At 48.3% G+C, this 18,749-nt stretch overlaps 1 protein-coding gene across 1 annotated transcript; it reads left to right on the top strand.

The window, feature by feature from the left end:
- Positions 1-16,501: 16,501 nt before the first annotated feature.
- On the top strand, positions 16,502-18,289 carry LOC111143924 (frizzled class receptor 5). Its single transcript, XM_022497959.1, has one exon. It carries the CDS (start codon positions 16,517-16,519, stop codon positions 18,287-18,289), a length of 1,773 nt encoding a protein of 590 aa, XP_022353667.1. The 5' UTR covers positions 16,502-16,516.
- Positions 18,290-18,749: the final 460 nt, after the last annotated feature.

The raw sequence follows: 18,749 nt of genomic DNA, 5'->3' as shown, positions 1-18,749 counted from the left end.
AGTACTTATAGGGGCTTTTTACACAGAAGATTCTGGGCTGGGCTGTGAACACCATTGATTCCGGCCTTAGAGTGGCCCACGTTGAAGAAATTATTAAGAAATAATAATATTGGCACAAAATGGGCTATCAGACATTCTGCAGTATAGTTTGCAAATAAGCAGACCACAGCAATGTGAGGTCAAGAAGATAAATTCTACAAGTGACAACTGCCAAAGTTGCTTTATAGGAAAGAGCTGGGTCTACTGTTGAATAAGGATACTTGGAAAATTACCGATCATCTACCTGTCCACAAAACTGCTACAACTATTTACTTTTGTCTCATTCTCCTGCATGATGTCACTACCAATTAAAAATTTCGTGCTTATGTTAGAGTCAAAAATGTTTTCTTTAAAGAAAGTGACTTACCATCTTTTAAAAATAAGTGAGAGTTGTTTGTGTCAGAAAGATGGGATCAAGTGAATAATTTTGTTAGAGAGATTTGAATACTTGGCTAGCTTCAGAAAAATCACTTATTTAGTAAATCATCATGGATGGAGGAGCAATGGTAAATCCAAAAATTTGGTTGAAATCTGTCCTCCTCATAAAATCCAAGCTGAAGTCCACACATGCTAGAGAGAGAAGTTAGCAGTGGCACGGTCAGTGACTAAGAGGCAGGGAAGGTCTGGCCATAGTTAGTTCAGGCTGATGCTGAGCCAGGAGTCACCTCAAAAGGTGACTAGAAGACTAGAAGGCCAGCTTACGATGTCTCTCCCAAGATTTTTCAAGATGCTTCATGGAGTCCAGTGATTTCTTTAGGGCTTGTTTCACAGCCATTAAAACACCTTTCTAGATAAAACACCACAATTCATGAAAGGAAAATTCATGTTGGGCTTCATTAAAATTAAAAACTTCTGGGGCACCTGGGTGGCTCAGTGGGTTAAGCCTCTGCCTTCAGCTCAGGTCATGATCTCAGGGTCCTGGGCTCGAGCCCTGCGTCGGGCTCTCCGCTCAGCGGGGAGTCTGCTTCCCGCCCCCACTCCCCCGCCTGCCTCTCTTTGTACTGGGGATCTGTCAAATAAATAAATAAATAAATAATCTTTAAAAAAAAATTAAAAACTTCTGCTCTGTGAAAGACATTGTTAAGAATAAGACAAGCCACAGATATGGGGAAAATATTTGCAAAACACATATCTGATAGAGGCTTTATATCCAAATATACGAAGAACTCTTATAACCCAGAAAAAACACACACACACATACATACCCGGTTTAAAGAAATGGTCAAAGATCTGAACAGACACCTCACCCAAGAAGATGTACACAGATTGTAAAGAAACATCTGAGGAGATGCTCCATACAATATGTCATTAGAGCATTGCAAATTAGAGGAATGAGGAACTACCCCATGCCTGTTAGAATGGCCAACACCAAAGGATGGCTATGATGTAGATAAACAGGAACTCTCATTCTTTGCTGATGGGGACGCAAAATGTACAGCCACTTTCGAAGACAGTCTAGAAGTTTCTTACAAAACTAAACATACTCTTACATACAGATAATCCAGCAAGCTCATGCCTTGGTATTTACCCAAAGGAGCTGACAACTTCTATCCGCAGGAAAACCTGAACCCAGATGTTGATAGCAGCTTTATTCATAATTCCCCAAACTTGGAAGCAACCAAGATGTCCCTCAGTAGGTGAATGGGTAAACTGTGGTACGTATGGACAATGGGATACTATTCACCACCAAAAAGAAAAGAGTCGTCAAACAATGAAAAGACATGGAGAAGCCATAAAATGTATACTATTACTTGAAAGAAGCAATCTGAAAAGGATATATACTGTATGATTCCAACTGCGACATTCTGAAAAAAGGCAAAACGATGGATCGGTGGTTGCCAGGGTTTGGGGAGAAGGACAGATGAAGAAGTGGAGCATAGCAGATCTTTAGGGCACTGAAGCTGTTCCTTACGATACCATAATGGTGGATACATATTATTATACATTTGCCAAAATTCATAAAATGTACAATACCATCAGTGAACCTAAGTAATTATGGTCTTGAGTGATAAGAATGTGTCAGGTACATTCATTTATTGTAACAATGTGCTACTCCAGTGTGGGATGCTGATAATGGGTACGGCTGTGGATCTGTGGGGGCAGGAAGTAGATGGGAACTCTCTGTACTTTCTGTTCACTTTTGCTGTGGACCTACAACTATTCTAAAAAAAGACACTGGGGGTACCTGGCTGGCTCAGTCAGTAAGACACACAATTCTGTGTGAGTTTGTGAGTTCAAGCCCCACATTGGGTGTGGAGCCTACTTTTAAAAAAAGTAAAAAAATAAAATAAAAACATAAAAAACCCCAAAAGTATATATTAAAAAAAAGAAAAGAAATAAGCTTTCTAGCCCTATCAAGCCAGGAAGACATGAAGGAGACTTAAGTGTGTACTAATAAAGGAAAGAAGCCATTCTGAAAAGGCTATGTACTATATGATCAACTATATGATGTTCTGGAAAAGGCAAAACTGTAAAGAGTAAAAAAGATTGGTGATTATCAGAGTTTGGGGGTGGGTGATGGGCAAGTAATGATTAAGTGAAACATGAGAGATTTTTAGGGTGGGGGAGCTGTTCTTTACGATATTATAATGGTGGATACATGAAAAGTATTTGTCAAAACCCATAGAACTATACAAGAGAAACAGTGAATCCTTTCCTTCCTTCCTTCCTACCTTCCTTCTTTCCTTCCTTCCTTCTTTTAGTTTCAGGTGTAGAATTTAGTGATTCATCACTTATACAAAATACCTGGTGCTCATCACAAGTGCTCTCCTTAATCTCCATCCCCTACTTAGCCCTCCCCTTGTCCACCTCCCCTCCAGTAATCCTCAGTTTGTTCTCTAGAGTTAAGAGTCTATTTCTTGGTTTGCTTTCCTTTTCTTTTCCCCTATATTCATTTGTTTTGTTTCCACATATGAGTGAAATCATATGGTATTTGTCTTTCTCTGACTGATTTAGTTCACTTAGCATTATACTCTCTGGCTCCAACCACATTATTGTAAATGGCAAGATTTCATTCTTCTTGATGGCTGAATACTATCCCATTGTACATATATACCATATCTTTTTCTTTTTTTTTCCCTAAAGAAGGACAGGATCTTCCTTCCTTTCTTTCCTTTTTTTTTTTTTTTTAAGATTTTGTTTATTCATTTGAGAGGGAGACAGAGAGAGAGAGAGAGAGAGCATGAGCAGGGGGAGTGACAGAGGGAGAAGCAGACTCCTTGCTGAGCAGAAAGTCCAGTGTGGGGCTCAACCCAGGACCTTGGGATTATGACCCGAGTTGAAGGCAGATGCTTAACCATCCAGGCACCCCATACCACATTTTCTTTATCCATTCATCAGTTAATAGACATTTGGACTCTTTCCATAATTATGCTACTGTTGACAATGCTGCTATAAACATCAGCGTGCATGTGTCCCTTCGAATCAGTATTTTTGCGTACATTGACTAGTACAACTGCTGGGTAATGGGGTAGTTCTATTTTTAACTTTTTGAGGAACTTCTATTCTGTTTTCCAGAGTGGCTGCACCAGCTTGCATTCCCACCAACAGGTTAAGAGTTTCCCTTTTCTCCACACCTTTGCCAACACTTGTTGTTTCCTGTGTTTTCCTTTTTAGCCATTCTGACCAGTGTGAGGCGATACCTCATTTTGGCTTTGATTTGTATTCTTCTGATGATGAGTGGCGTTGAGTGTTTTTTCACGTGTCTGTTAGCCATCTGGACATCTTCTTTGGAAAAATGTCTACTCATGTCTTCTGCCCATTTATAAACTGGATTATTTGTTTTTTTGGGTGTTGAGCTTTACAAGCTGTTTATATATGTTGGATGCCAACCCTTTATCAGATATGTCATTTGCAAATATCTTCTCCCATTAGTTTTGTTAAGAGTGAATCCTAATGTAAACTATGGACCTTAGAATAATAATATATAAATACTGGCTCATCAGTGTAACAAATGTGCCACACTAAAGCAAGATATTAACAATAGGGTAAGCTGTGAGTGGGAGGAGAGGATATTGGGAACTCTATTGTCTGCTTAATTTTCTGTATACCTAAAAATGCTCTAAAATATAAAGTCTGTTAGTTAAAAAAAAAAAAAATGCAGCCCACTGCTTGAGCAGTTCTGTAGGTACCGCTTACTTAAACAGGAACCCATCTTTGCAGTGTGTCTTTGAGCAACAAGCAATGGTGCAGCCTAGCCCATCTGGGCTGAAGGGCTTTGATGCCAGCAAGCCTTCAAAGTCATCCCCTAGCTAGAGTGTGTGTAGAAAGGCAGAAGGGGGAACAGATTGTGGTGTTGGATACACTAGGTTCCCCTTTTAGCTATAACTGAGGAGTCACTGGGCATATCCAGGCAGCCTAGCAAGGGTAGCACTATTCTAAGAAACAGCTACACTTGTGATGTGGTCTAGCCAAATAACCCAAGTGAGTAAATAAATAGCCAAATAATGCATCCTCCATGATCTTCAGTTTTCCCACGGGTACAGCGGAGAGTGTTGGCATAGAGGTTGCTGGGATGTTTGCAAGCCTTCCTTGATGGTCTTAATGAAATCATCAAAACATTCTTGCAGATTATGATGATGATCAGGAAGGGGGTATGCGTGATCATTTAGAACATGAGACACGTTACTAAGGAAGATAGGGGAGGGTTTTTCTTTAGAATTCATACTTTTTTTAAAGATTTTATTTATTTATTTGACAGACAGAGATCACAAGTAGGCAGAGAGGCAGGCAGAGAGAGAGGGGGAAGCAGGCTCCCTGCTAAGCAGAGAGCCTGATTCCAGGACCCTGGGATCATGACCTGAGCGGAAGGCAGAGGCTTTAACCCACTGAGCCACTCAGGCACCCCTAGAATTCATACTTTTTTTTTAAAAGATTTTATTTAATTTGAGAGAGAAAGCAAGAGAGAGAGCATGAGTGGAGGGGGAGGGGCGGGGGAGAGGGAGAAGCAGACTCCCGCTGAGCACGGCTTGACACTGGGCTCGACACTGGGCTGGATCCCAGGACCTTGGGACCATGACCCGAGCCAAAGGCAGACGACACTTAACTGACTGAGCCACACAGGTGCCCCTAGAATTCACACTTTTTAAAAAGTCTTTCTAGGAATTAAATATATTATTTTATCACTTTCACTGCTGTTATTCTGCTACTTGTTACTTGAAATCTAAGAGTCTAAGACTCTATACCTTAAACCTAAGAGACTATACACCCCATGAATTATAAAGACCTCAGGGGTTACATAACCCTGCAAATAAGTTTCTGGGGAGCAGGGCCTTCTCACGCTGCTCCTTGCTATTGATAGAATTTGCCAACCCAACAGCGAGAAGCAGTCTGTCCTCCCAACCCGGTAGCCCTTCAAGAGTGGTGATTCTGGGGGTCCCTGGGTGGCTCAGTCTGTTATACATCTGCCTTCCACTCAGGTCATGATCTCTAGGTCCTGGGATCAAGCCCCACATCGTCGAGCTCGCTACTTACTGGTGAGCTTGCTTCTCCTTCTCCCTCTGCCACTCCCCCTGCTTGTGCTCTCTCTGTCAAATAAATTAATAAAAATCTTAAAATTAAAAAAGAGTGGTGAGGGGTGCCTGGGTGGCTCAGTGGGTTAAAGCCTCTGCCTTTGGCTCAGGTCATGATCCCAGGGTCCTGGGATCGAGCCCCGCATCGGGCTCTCTGCTTGGCCAGGAGCCTGCTTCCTTTCCTCTCTCTCTGTCTGTCTCTCTGCCTACTTGTGATCTCTGTCTGTCAAATAAATAAATAAAATTAAAAAAAAAATAGAAATAAAAAAGAGTGGTGATTCTGAAATGAATTTAAAAGTCAGCAATGAGAAGCATTCCCCTCACTTGAGATTGGCAAGTGAGCATTCAGTAAGAGAAAATGAGATGCAGAGCTGAAGAAGTGGGCTGGAGCCCATGAAGTTCTAAGTATTCCAGCTGTTGAAGACATGTTTGCAGACCAGAAAAGAAGCTCAGTGAGTCCAGGCTGAGTGAGACGGAAGGCCTTCCCCTTCGCCCCAAACGGTGACTGCTTCCTCCTTCTGTATGGAAAAAAGGATTGGGGAAAGAAGAGATCTCAGATTGTTTGGGATTCACTTGAATCTTTCCTACTACACTGCTCATTGGACAATATTCTTTTTCCTCCCGGGGGTGGTCAGGCAGCAGAGGCCGTCGCCCATGCATCCCTTCTCATCACTGGGCATAAAGCTGTGCCCACGCTGACACCGGCTTGCAGCTGTGAGACCGGCCAGGCTCCCGGAAAGCAAGCCTGCAGGTGGCTCTCGGGGCGCTCTGGCCACCACACCCCAAGGACTCGGGCTGCGGGAGCTGTCACTTATCCCGTACAGGAAGAATCTATTTTTGGTCATGGAAGCCTAGTGCAGATTCTGTTTTTGGAAAAAGATAACGTGTGTTCTCCAAAAACTGGAGGATTTTTTTCAGGGAGAACAGGGGTCCTCCCAGCCCCACTTTAGAACAAAAAAGGAAAAACTGTTGAGAGTACAGACTTTTTCTTCCCAAGAATTCATGTAGATGTTTCAGAATGACTGGCAAAAACACAGACCTCATTGAATGTTGGAGGCAAAAGGGTGTGGCAGGGCCCTCTGGTTGAAATTTCTCTTTCTGTAGTTGAGGGAAATGAGGTCCAGAGAGGTTAAGTGATATGCCCAAAGACACACAGCTGGCTCACAAGTATTAGCCAATGCTCTTCCCACGACGCTGTGCTCCGTTTACCAGCCCCACAAGGTACCCGTTGCCTCTAGCAGAATTTAGAGACTATTTTATTTATGTTTCTTTTTTTTTTAAGATTTGATTTATTTATGGGGGGGTGCAGAGGAAGAGGCAAAGGGAGAAGCAGACTCCTCACTGAGCAGGGAGCAAGATACAGGACTTGATCCCAGGACCTCGGGATCATCACCTGAGCCTAAGCCTAAGGCAGAGGCTTTTTTTTTTTCTTTTTAAAAAGATTTTATTTATTTATTTGACCAGGAGAGAGATAGCGAGAGAGGGAACACAAACAGGGGAAATGGGAGAGGGAGAAGCAGGGTTCCCATGAAGCAGAGAGCCCAAAGAGGGGCTCGATCCCAGGGTCCTGGGATCATGACCTGAGCAGAAGGCAGACGCTTACAGACTGAGCCACTCGGGGGCCCCTACAAAGGCAGACACTTAACCAACTGAGCCACCCAGGTGCCCCGAGACTTTTTTTTTTTTTTTAAGAGACTAGTTTTTTAAAGCTTGGCACTAAACCTATGACTAATTAGAATGGAGTGCCCCAGCACCTTTAAGTGACAAGCTAGAATCCACTGCTCCGTGTTGCCGCACACCCGAGGCCTTCTGGGTGACCACCTCAAAGCAAGATTATTGTCTCAACTCAGTTCTCTGTGTCTAGGTAGCCACCAAATGGAAATATCTTTACTTGGGGAAGAACAAGAGGACAAGATGGGATGAAAAGGAAGCATGTTTAAAATGGATAAAAGCAGGTACTTTTTTCCCCACTACACACAATTGACCTGGGGAACTCACTGCAGCAGGATATTAAGATCAATGGTGAAGATTTGTGTTTTAAAAGATTAGACATTTCACATGCATATCATCAACAGCGAGGTTCAACAGGATGAAAGCGGGATGAAAGTTCTCGAGCTTCAGTGCCTAAGCTGATCACCAGCTGGGTCAGGCAAAAAGGAAAAAAGTTGTCTACTTGGTCATCGAAGCTTTCACAGGAAGGCAGGTTTGGATAGTCCAGTCATCGTCCCGGTATAACAAAGCACTCCACGCTCGGGTGTAAACCAGTATGCACTTTATTAGGCTCATGGAAGCTCTAGATCACAAGTTAGGAGAAAGCACAGCGGGGATGGCTTGGGTCGGCTTTGTGATACCTGGGGCCTCCGTTGGGAAAATTGAACCGCTGGGGAGGAGTTGAGGCTGGGGGCCAGAGTCACCTGGAAGCTCCTTTATTCATGTATCCAACTCCTGGCCTGGGATGACCTGAACGCTCACTCAGCTGGGACTGTCACCTGGAGCATCTACATATAGATTCCAAGAGGAGGTGCTCCAGAGAAGGAACATTTCAGAAAGCAGGTGCTCCAAGAGAAGCAGGTAGAAGCTGCATGGTCTTCTACGACCGCTCCGTGGAAGTCCCGCAGCTTCGCTTCCAAGTTCTTCTGCTGGTCAAAATTGTCACAAGCTCACTGAGACTCAGGGAGGGGGCGTCGGACCTCCTACTTCCCTCCCCATGGGGAATGGCAGGTTTACACCACAGAACATGTGGAATGAGAGATATTTTCGCAGCCACCTCTGGAAAACACAATCTCTCAGGGAAGGGGTGAGGAGGAACGAGGTTGTAAGAACATGCAATCTGGTGGGAAAAAACCGATTCATGACCAGATAATTACAGCACGATAAAATAAACTTCAGTGTAGTTATTTCCTCCTCGTTTACTTATTTTTTTAAATATTTGTTTATTTATTTGAGAGGGTGGGAGACGGAGAAGAAGAAAGAGAATCCCAAGCAGGCTCCATGTCCAGCAAGGAGCCCAAGGTGGGGCTTGATCCCAAGACCCTGAGATCATGAGTGGAGCCGTAAGAGTCAGACACTTAGCCAACTGAGCCAGCCAGGCGCCCCTCCTCTTCTAAATGCTGCCATGGAATTATTTTTCCCCCTCTGATAAAAGTCATGACATTTAAATGTTTTCGGTCATTTTCTGCTTCCTGCTAGACTAGAATCTCCATGCCTCTAGTTCCCTGCGGTATCCTCGGTGCCTAGAAGATGACCAAGCCTGTAACAGGTACTCCATAACTCTTTGTTAAAAGAGAAGGAGTAAAATGTTTCAACAGCAGAGTGGTGGAAGGGTTGTGGGAATACAGGCTATGATAACTCAGCCAGACAGGAATGACATCTGAGTGGGTCTCGAATACTTTTTGAAGGATGGATAACAGTTTTTCCTGGTTAAAAAAAAAGAAGAAGAAGAAAAAAGTGGGGGGAATAAATTTTTGTCCTTAAATCTCCCCTAGAGATTTCTACTAGCCAAGTTTAAGTGGGCAGATCCTCATCCTAAACCCACGGACTGTGTGTGAGTAGTCACGATGTTCTCAGTTGTAAGTGATAGAAAACACTGACTCAACAGGCTTAAAAAAAAATTAGCAGTGTGTTCCATCACGTAGGAAGAAGTCTGGAGGCAGGCAGCTCAGGTAGCTCCAATGTCATCCCTCCCGTGTGTCTGCTCAGTTCTTTCATGGTTACAAGATGGTGCCCACAATGGCAGGCATTGCCTGCCGACAAAATAATAGAGAGAAGCCTGCTTCACATTGGCCACTCCCAGACTGGCCAGAACTGTGCCCTGTGCACCTGTGTCACCTAAATATCGATCAGCAGCATAATCAGCTGGACCAATCACGTGTAACTTCTTGAGGCTGGGCACAAAAGAGTAAAGATTAAAAAGAAAAGAAAACAAAAAACCTGGGGTCCTGTTAGGAAAGAGAAAGAGGAGGGGCTCTCAAGCAGCAACAGTGTTTGCAACAGTAAGCTTGGAGAAGCTTAAGATTCTGTTTTCTTTGTGCATGAACACCGCCTAATACTTTCATTTATTTCTTCTTTGTGCTTTCGGTTCATTTCCTTTCTCCTTCTGCTTTAGTAGTAAGTTGAATAAGTCAGGTACTATAGCAATGAAAGCGTGCTACATGTAGAGTATACATAGGGATCTAAGTTTAAAACTACACTGATTAGACAAGAGTGGGCTTTCAGGCAAGAACTTTGATTCAGGTGCTTCTGTTACTCCCTGAAAGTCCCTTGCGCCGTGCTCTGTCACGGCCTCATGCCCTTTCCTTGTGCTGATTCCTCTGTCTAGGAAGTTCTCAGGTTTTTCCCTTGTAGCAGATGCTGGGAACTGATTCTGTTAGACCTCTCTTCTAGTTGGAGAAATTGGACACTTCGAAACTACATTTCTCAGACTCTCTTGCAACTTGGATCTGCATATGAAACAGGTGCCATCAACCAGATGCGTCCTGGTGAGATCTTGCAGGCAGACGCAAGGAGAAGGCACCATGCTGCTTCTGCCATTTACTGCAAGAAGCGTTTAAGAGGTGATGCCGGAGGCACTGAATGCTAGAATCGGTGTCCTGTCACTTCTGGGACACAGCCGCTGCAGTGGTCCCTGGAACCCCATTATTCACGTAGCCTGCTGACTTCTGCCCCGCCAGCCCTTCCAACAATTCTGTAAGACCCTGCTCATTCTCAGTATTGTCTTCCTCTGTTCCGAATACCTAGAGTGGTTTCTATTTCCTGTGCCAAACCCTGCCTGATAGATTGCCTAACTCATATGCAGCCTTCCCGGCACAGCCTGGGGCTTCCCTGAGCCACCAGGTCGGGATGTTGCTGTGCTTCCACCATGCCCTACCTGGAAAGTCCACACCTCCTCATCCTTGTACCCTGGCACGTGTGCTTGGCCCACAGCACGTGCCCCATCAGTATTTACTGAACCAGAGCTTCTTCTGCCAAGGTACCAGGAAGGTTCTAGTCTAAAGGGCATCCCACCTTATGCCTAGGCTGCAAAGCCCAAAGAACAAGTTGGCTCTCAATTCACACTGGATTCTAGATGAAGGCAGAGCCCTCCGTGTTTTCACACATCAGCGCCCCTCCATAAGAGACCACCCCAGAATTGAAGATTCATCCTGGTCCCCAGGAGAGGGGTGCAAAGGAACAAGGGAACTTGCTTATCTCAAGATTTACCTTCTGGTGGTTCTCGGGACCGTCTCTGCTGGGCTTAACTTGCGGTCTGCAGTTGATGGCAGCAGAGGCTTTGGAGTTGGGAAAATCTAAGTCGGAAGGTGTGTAACCTTATAGAACAAGTTCCTTGTCTAACTTTAGTTTCATCTATCAGATGGAAATAATAATATCAGCCTTACAAGGTTCTTGGGGGTAAAAGAGATTATATATGTAAAAATGTTATTATAGTCCTCACTGCAGTGAAGGGTCTCATCACTAAATCACAGTCCTGTTGCTTCATCCAGTTTTGCCTACAGCCCAGACAGACTCACATGCAATCAGAGGGCACTTTCTCCCGAGGAGTTCCATTTACATACGGATGTGATTAACCCTTTCTGCAGAAGATCCCACTCGGTATGAGCTTGGGGGAGACACTGAGGAGGTAACAGAACCATCTATGTCAGTCATTCTTGACCGTAGCCGAAAATCAGGATCACCTGGAGAGTTAAAAACAAAGCAGCAAAAATAAAGAAATAAACAAACAAAACCAAAATAACAAGATCTCAGAAGTCCCTGAATTAGAGATTTTTATTTAATAGGGCCCAAGCATCAGTGCTTCTTAAAACTCCCTACATGCTCATAATGTGCTGCTGAGAGCCACGGTTCAATGTGGGAAAGATTAGTACTTCTCCATTTCCTCTGGGGGCAGAGAAAGCTTTTACTTTGCTATAATCCCCACCATTGGAGGAGGAGGAAGGACTAAAGATTGTCATTGAATTATTCCACTTATAATGTGAACAAGACACTCTCATTATGCACATGGAGAAAGGACTCATCCTGTTAATCTTCTGGTCAATAACGTGGTTTCTCATCTAGAAGTGTCTGATCTGCTAAGAGAAGTGATCAGAAATGTGCTAGGATGGGTAAGGAGCTAGTCTGGAAACACCTGTGTGGGATTCATGTCGGCTGGCGGGGTCTCTCCTGGGCCAGCCCCGTGCACGTTTGCACACTCATCGGCTGGTTGCGCTTGGATTCAGGGCAAGTGAAATGATCCCTGCTTTGGCAAAAATTTAGCTCATGTCTAAGTACCGGAGATAGCTGGTAACAGCTGAGAGTGTGCTCATACAGAAAATACATCTAAAAAGTGTAACTTTTCCCCCAATATTAAACTAATATACACAAGAAAATATAGAAGATTGGGAAAATAGAAAAGTAGAATGAACCACAGTAGAAACTAATAATAATGGCTAAGACCTATTACATAGTTACCAGGTACTAGACGAGGTTCTAATCACTCTACCGTATCAATTCACTCACCCCTCACTACAACTCTATTTGTATCTCATTTTACAGGGAAGGAAAGAGCACTTGGAGCTGTTAGGTGGTTCGACTAGTAAAGGCAGAGACAAGGTTTGGACTCATGCTGTGTTTAACAGGTTATGGTCAACCTCACAGACAGAGGTCATAGGGATTCAATGCCAGTTACTAAAGTTTAGAAAGTTAATCTCACGCATGTTGTCACTCATCCGTTTATTTCATAAATTTTTAAAAAAGATTTTATTTATTTATTTGACAGACAGAGATCACAAGTAGGCAGAGAGGCACGTGGGGGCGGGGGGAAGCAGGCTCCCCGCTGAGAGAGAGCCTGATGTGGGGCTCGATCCCAGGACTCTGAGAACCATGACCTGAGCTGAAGGCAGAGGCTTTAAGCCACTGAGCCACCCAGGCGCCCCAGTTTATTTCATAATTATTTATTGAGGGCTCTATGTGCAGCATACTGCTCCAGGCTTGATTGCAAAGACACTGAAGAGTACACAAAGTCTACCTATCTTTCCTAAAGCATTGAACTCTCAAGTGTCTCAACCGAATAATACGCATAGAAGGAACACAAACCTAGTAATATTAAAAATGCTCCAACTATTCCCTGATAACCAAATCCAAAGCCAGTACCTCGAAACTTTGGGAACATTACACACTTCTTTGGTGGAATGTTTAGCAATGTCCTCTGTATTTTCATCAGTTAATAAACATAACTCAAACAGTAATTTAAATTGAATTTCATGAATTTGGCTTTGTAGAAACCTCTTTAACATGGCAGCTGTGTCTTCAACTCAGAAATTTGGCTTCTTGGATGGATGGTTGGATGAATGGATGGATGGATAGATGAATGGCTAGATGAAAGGACAGATGGGTCAATGAATAGAAGAGAATGCTTGGCAACGTTCTAGGTGCTAACAAACTGCACCTTTAAAAGATCATGTAGTCTTTTCCAGCTTGTTGAATAATAAATTATGACTCAGGAGAACATTTTGATTTCTATCCTTTCAATGGGCTAGATAGGCAACCTCAAGCAAGTTGTTATGGTTCCGGGTTCCCTCTGACTGTTGTGAGGGGGTTCAATGAGGTAATGCAAATGAATTACTTAGCAGCCTGTCTAACACATGTGAAACAATCAGCATGTTTTAAACTGCTTTTAAATTGAAGTAATATATGTAAAAAGGCAAAAATTTAAATGATACCAAGAAACTACATAATACAAAATAAGTCTCTTTTGGGAAAGTCTTCTGCTGTTATTACTACTATTATTAGAGACCTCCAAGCAAAAATAACATTTTGCTCTTGATTAAGAGGAGAGAGGTTTACAGACCAGTGGATAACACTGTTTGAATCAGAACCAAATGAAATAACACAAGTATTCTGGCCAAATTCCAGCCTGAGTGATTAACATTCTCCAACTTCAAATAATTTTATTATTAGCCACCACTTGTCCATCCCCAATAATACACACGTTGCATAAAGGGCACAGAATGAGACAGCACTTGCTTGGCATGTTCACAGTCTGCACATACTTTCCACTAAGGGTTTCCCTTTCTTTTTGATTGCTATTCCATAGCTTTTCAACTCCCACTACTTTCAACCCTGGGATGTTTGCTGACCCAGAGTGCCAATTGTTTCCAAAACACAAAAGAGGTTAAATATGAACACCTGTAGAATTTCAGGGACTGAAAGATGTAAGGTGCATTGTAAACATATTTATTCATAGTTTTGATGCTTGTGAAACAATTGTATTTATTCATTTTAAACTTTGAGTCTGAGATTAATGCACATATTCTTCATTATTGTCCACAAAGCCTTGCTGATGAGCAAGAGGAGAGGGCTATTCTGCAATTCAGTCTCCCAGACTGTACAAACAGGATCCAGGACAGGAGACCGACAATGACTGTGGTCTATCTATCTCGGCTGCTTAGCCCAGTCCTGACTCCCTGAAGTACCCAGGCCCTCCCGCTTTTTTTCCGCCTTCTTCCCAGGGGAAGGAAGGGGTGGGGGAGCGGGAAACAATTCAAACCCTCTTTGTAAGTGTGTGAATGAATTTCAAGAATGCTAAACACCTCAGTCTTCCAACCTAATTAGAACACGTAGAAAAGAGGCATTTTTAGGACATTTAAAACTTGCAGCATAATAACCTATTTGGAGAGCGCCACTGTGTGTTCCAGCAGCGGGGGCACCCAGCGGGTCTTCTCGCCGGCCGGGGCTGCTCCCTGCGACCTGGCCTCCCCAGAGGCTCGCGGGAGCTCGGCTCAACAGCAGGCAGTCCCCGAGGGGGGGGGGGGGGGGCAGGCGTCCATCCATTACCCAGCCGCGAGCCAGGGCCGCTTCTCCCTGCAGGCGACTTCGGGACTGGCTGGGATTTTAAACTTCGACTGATAAAGGGCTACCATCTCTCGAGTCTTCCTAAGACTGGAAGAAAATCACATTCTTACCGCAGTAAGATTTTGTGACGACATGCTAAAGTAAAGGTTGAAGACCGGGGGATACGGAGAGTGCATGGCTGGGGTGGGTGGGTGTTAACACTGGGATGTAGCTGCATGGGTTCGAATACCGAGTTGCCGTTTGAGCGCCTACTGTGTGCCAGGAGCTCGGAGTACCGGGCTGAAGATTGCCTCTGTTGCGGCTTTCTTGGGAAAGTACTAGCTCGGTTGCCTCGGTCAAGTTTTAAAACCTTCGCTCCTTCACCTGTAGGGAGTACCTGTGTCACAGAACTGTGAAGATCTGACATACGAACGATTAACGCGCTGACATACGGTAGTGGCTCAAGAAGCCTTCGCTCTTCGCAGCGTGAGCTCACCTGGTACCAGGACAGCGCAGAGCGGAGGCAGGTGCCACGGCTAAGAATGATTCTTCGAGCAGTTCTTTTAAACGAGCGCTGAAAGCTAAGGATTGTTAGCTGCAGAGAGAGCTGGTGGGGCCCTGGAAGCGAGGGCTCATGAGCTAGTCTATGACAGGACGGCGAGCCCCACACCCGTGGGCCACCGCGGAGAAGTCGGTAGGGACTTCCAGCAAAGGTTTCCCGCCTGGGGTCTCAAGAAGGAGCGATTAGCATTCTCCCCGCCCCCCATCGCTTTCCCGTCCGCTATTGGCCCGCGCTTGCCGCGAGCCGGCTCCGGGCGGGGCCGGAGGGCGCAGGGGGAGAGGCCGAGCCCGCGGGGCAATGGGCGGGGACGCGCGGAGAACGTGGCGGGGCGGCCCACCAACCGAGCCCCGGCGCGAGGGGGCGGGGAAGGGGCGGAGCCTCCCGGCGGGCTTTAGAGGCAGGTGACCCGGGCGGGGCGGGACAGGCCGGTCAGCTCGCGTCGGTGTCCGCGGTGCTGTCGCCGCCGCGCGCCGTTCTGTACCCGCCGGAGGTGGGCGAAAGAGTGAGAGAGCGCGGGGAGGAGCCGAGCCGGGCGCGTCCCGGGAGCGCCGCCACCGCCCCCAGGCGTCCGCTGGAGCGCGGAGCCCCCTGCAGGGGAGGAGGCGAGCAGCGGGCTGGACGCGGCATAGGGCGAGCACCATGCAGTGCCGGCGGGGCCAGCGCCGGCTGCTCGCGGTGCACTGAGGCAGCGGGATCCCCTGGGGGCCGCACACCGCCTTCTTCTCGCCCAGGTGCTGCCAGGCGCGCTCGCCCTTCGTCCGGCTCCAGCCCCCCCCGTGGAACGCACGGCCTGCTCCTGCTCTGCTCCGCTCGGATCATGCGGGGGGCCCCGGAGGAGGAGAGGGCGAGTGACCAGCCTGCGGCGACCACGTTCAGGGTGCGACCCCCTGTCTGAGACGCCCCCACCTGCTGCCATGTGCCGCGTCTCGGATTACCCAGCCTATCGCCAAACTTTCCGGGTGCCAGCCCGTCTCTGAGTCGCATTTCTGAGCGAGTGTCCCGGGGTTGGAGAACCCAGGCTGGGGGCCGACTATCTGCTTCTTTCGGGATCCGCGAAGGTGAGAGCCCGCGCCTTCCCTTTTCTCCCCGTTCTTTCCCCCGTTCCTCCGCCCTTTTCCAGGCGGCTGAGCTTTCTGACCCCGGGGTACAGCCCGGAGGGCCCAGCGTGGAGGGAGGTGGGGGGCTAGGGATGGGCTGGGAGTCAGTAGTTTGGTTCCCGGAGGTGGAGGGGAAGGAACGGAGAGACGTTAACTTAGAGATTTGGAGAGCGCTTGCGGGGACTGTGCCGTTGACTCGCCTCTAATTGGGAGTGGTTGCAATTTTTCTTCTCCCCCCAGCTTCTTTTTTAAAGAGTACTTTCCCTGGAATCGGAGCCCTAACCGTCCCTCCCCACCCTATCTGGAGAAGAGCTGAGCGCTGCCTGCGGAGGCAGCGCCTTCCCGAAACGTTTTTTCTTTGGACGGATTTAAGAGAAAAAGAAACCAACAGGTTGCCAGCCCCGGCGCCACACACAAGTCGGCGGAAAGGCCGGCCGGGTTTCCCCTGGCTGCGTGGGCCCCGCGCGGGCTGCGGCAGGCGAGGCGAGGGTAGGGAGGGGGCTATGGCTCGGCCTGACCCGGCCGCTCCGCCCTCGTTGCTGCTGCTGCTCCTGGCGCAGCTGGCGGGCCGGGCGGCGGCTGCCTCCAAGGCCCCCGTGTGCCAGGAAATCACAGTGCCCATGTGCCGAGGCATCGGCTACAACCTGACGCACATGCCCAACCAGTTCAACCACGACACGCAGGACGAGGCTGGCCTGGAGGTGCACCAGTTCTGGCCGCTGGTGGAGATCCACTGCTCGCCGGACCTGCGCTTCTTCCTGTGCTCCATGTACACGCCCATCTGCCTGCCGGACTACCACAAGCCGCTGCCGCCCTGCCGCTCGGTGTGCGAGCGCGCCAAGGCCGGCTGCTCGCCGCTCATGCGGCAGTACGGCTTCGCCTGGCCGGAGCGCATGAGCTGCGACCGCCTCCCGGTGCTGGGCCGCGACGCCGAGGTCCTGTGCATGGATTACAACCGCAGCGAGGCCACCACGGTGCCCCCCAGGCCCTTCCCGGCCAAACCCACCCTCCCAGGCCCAGCAGGGGCCCCGGCCTCGGGGGGCGAGTGCGCCGCCGGGGGCCCGTCGGTGTGCAAGTGCCGCGAGCCCTTCGTGCCCATTCTGAAGGAGTCGCACCCACTCTACAACAAGGTGCGCACGGGCCAGGTGCCCAACTGCGCGGTGCCCTGCTACCAGCCCTCCTTCAGCCCCGACGAGCGCACGTTCGCCACCTTCTGGATTGGCCTGTGGTCTGTGCTGTGCTTCATCTCCACCTCCACCACGGTGGCCACCTTCCTAATAGACATGGAACGCTTCCGCTACCCTGAGCGCCCCATCATCTTCCTGTCTGCCTGCTACTTGTGCGTGTCGCTGGGCTTCCTGGTGCGCCTGGTGGTGGGCCATGCCAGCGTCGCCTGCAGCCGCGAGCATAGTCACATTCACTACGAGACAACAGGCCCTGCGCTGTGCACTGTCGTCTTCCTGCTGGTCTACTTCTTTGGGATGGCCAGCTCCATCTGGTGGGTCATCCTGTCGCTCACCTGGTTCTTGGCAGCTGGCATGAAGTGGGGCAACGAGGCCATCGCCGGCTACGCACAGTACTTCCACCTGGCCGCGTGGCTCATCCCCAGCGTCAAGTCCATCACGGCGCTGGCGCTGAGCTCGGTGGACGGGGACCCGGTGGCCGGCATCTGCTACGTGGGCAACCAGAACCTGAACTCGCTCCGCGGCTTCGTGCTGGGCCCGCTGGTGCTCTATCTGCTGGTGGGCACCCTCTTCCTCCTGGCGGGCTTCGTGTCGCTCTTCCGCATCCGCAGCGTCATCAAGCAGGGCGGCACCAAGACGGACAAGCTGGAGAAGCTGATGATCCGCATCGGCATCTTCACGCTGCTCTACACGGTGCCGGCCAGCATCGTGGTGGCCTGCTACCTGTACGAGCAGCACTATCGCGAGAGCTGGGAGGCGGCGCTCACCTGCGCGTGCCCGGGCCCCGACGCCGGCCAGCCGCGCGCCAAGCCGGAGTACTGGGTGCTCATGCTCAAGTACTTCATGTGCCTCGTGGTGGGCATCACGTCGGGCGTCTGGATTTGGTCCGGCAAGACTGTGGAGTCGTGGCGGCGCTTCACGAGCCGGTGCTGCTGCCGCCCGCGGCGGGGCCACAAGAGCGGCGGCGCCACCGCTGCCGGGGACTATGACGCGAGCGCCGCGCTCACCGGCAGGACCGGGCCGCCGGGCCCTCCCACAGCCGCCGCCGCGGCCGCCGCCTACCACAAGCAGGTGTCCCTGTCGCACGTGTAGGAGGCCGAGGCCCTGAGGGGCCGGGAGTTGAGGGGGGGAGGGGGTGTTTTGTTTGGTAGCTTTGCCAAGTTCACTTCCGTTTACCTTCATGGTGCTGATGCCCCCTCCTGGGGCAACTTGGAGAGGGGAAAAGGGCCCTTTCAAGGAGCACCTGTCCCAGGACTTCTCAAAGGGGCTCAGCTCGCGTGTATACCATTTTGCGTTTCTTACTCCTTTTTTTTTTTTTTTTAAGGGAAACCCTGTTTTTAATTTATATGTAGTTTTCTTAATTTTTAACTTTGTTGCATTTTGGCAACAAAATTTACCTTTGCTTTGGGGGCTTTACAATCCTAAGGTTGGCATTATAATGAAGTTCCGCTTGGTTCAGGTTTCTTTGAACTGTGTGGTCTAATTGGGAAAATATATTTCCTATACTTGTGTCTTTAAAAAAAAATGTGAACAGTGAAAGTTTAGGTTGCTA

This window comes from Enhydra lutris, unplaced genomic scaffold (genome assembly GCF_002288905.1).
Source record: "Enhydra lutris kenyoni isolate GAN:26980312 unplaced genomic scaffold, ASM228890v2 scaffoldscaffold1, whole genome shotgun sequence".
Taxonomy (NCBI): Eukaryota; Metazoa; Chordata; class Mammalia; order Carnivora; family Mustelidae; genus Enhydra; species Enhydra lutris.
This window is presented reverse-complemented; position numbering and strand designations above follow the sequence as displayed.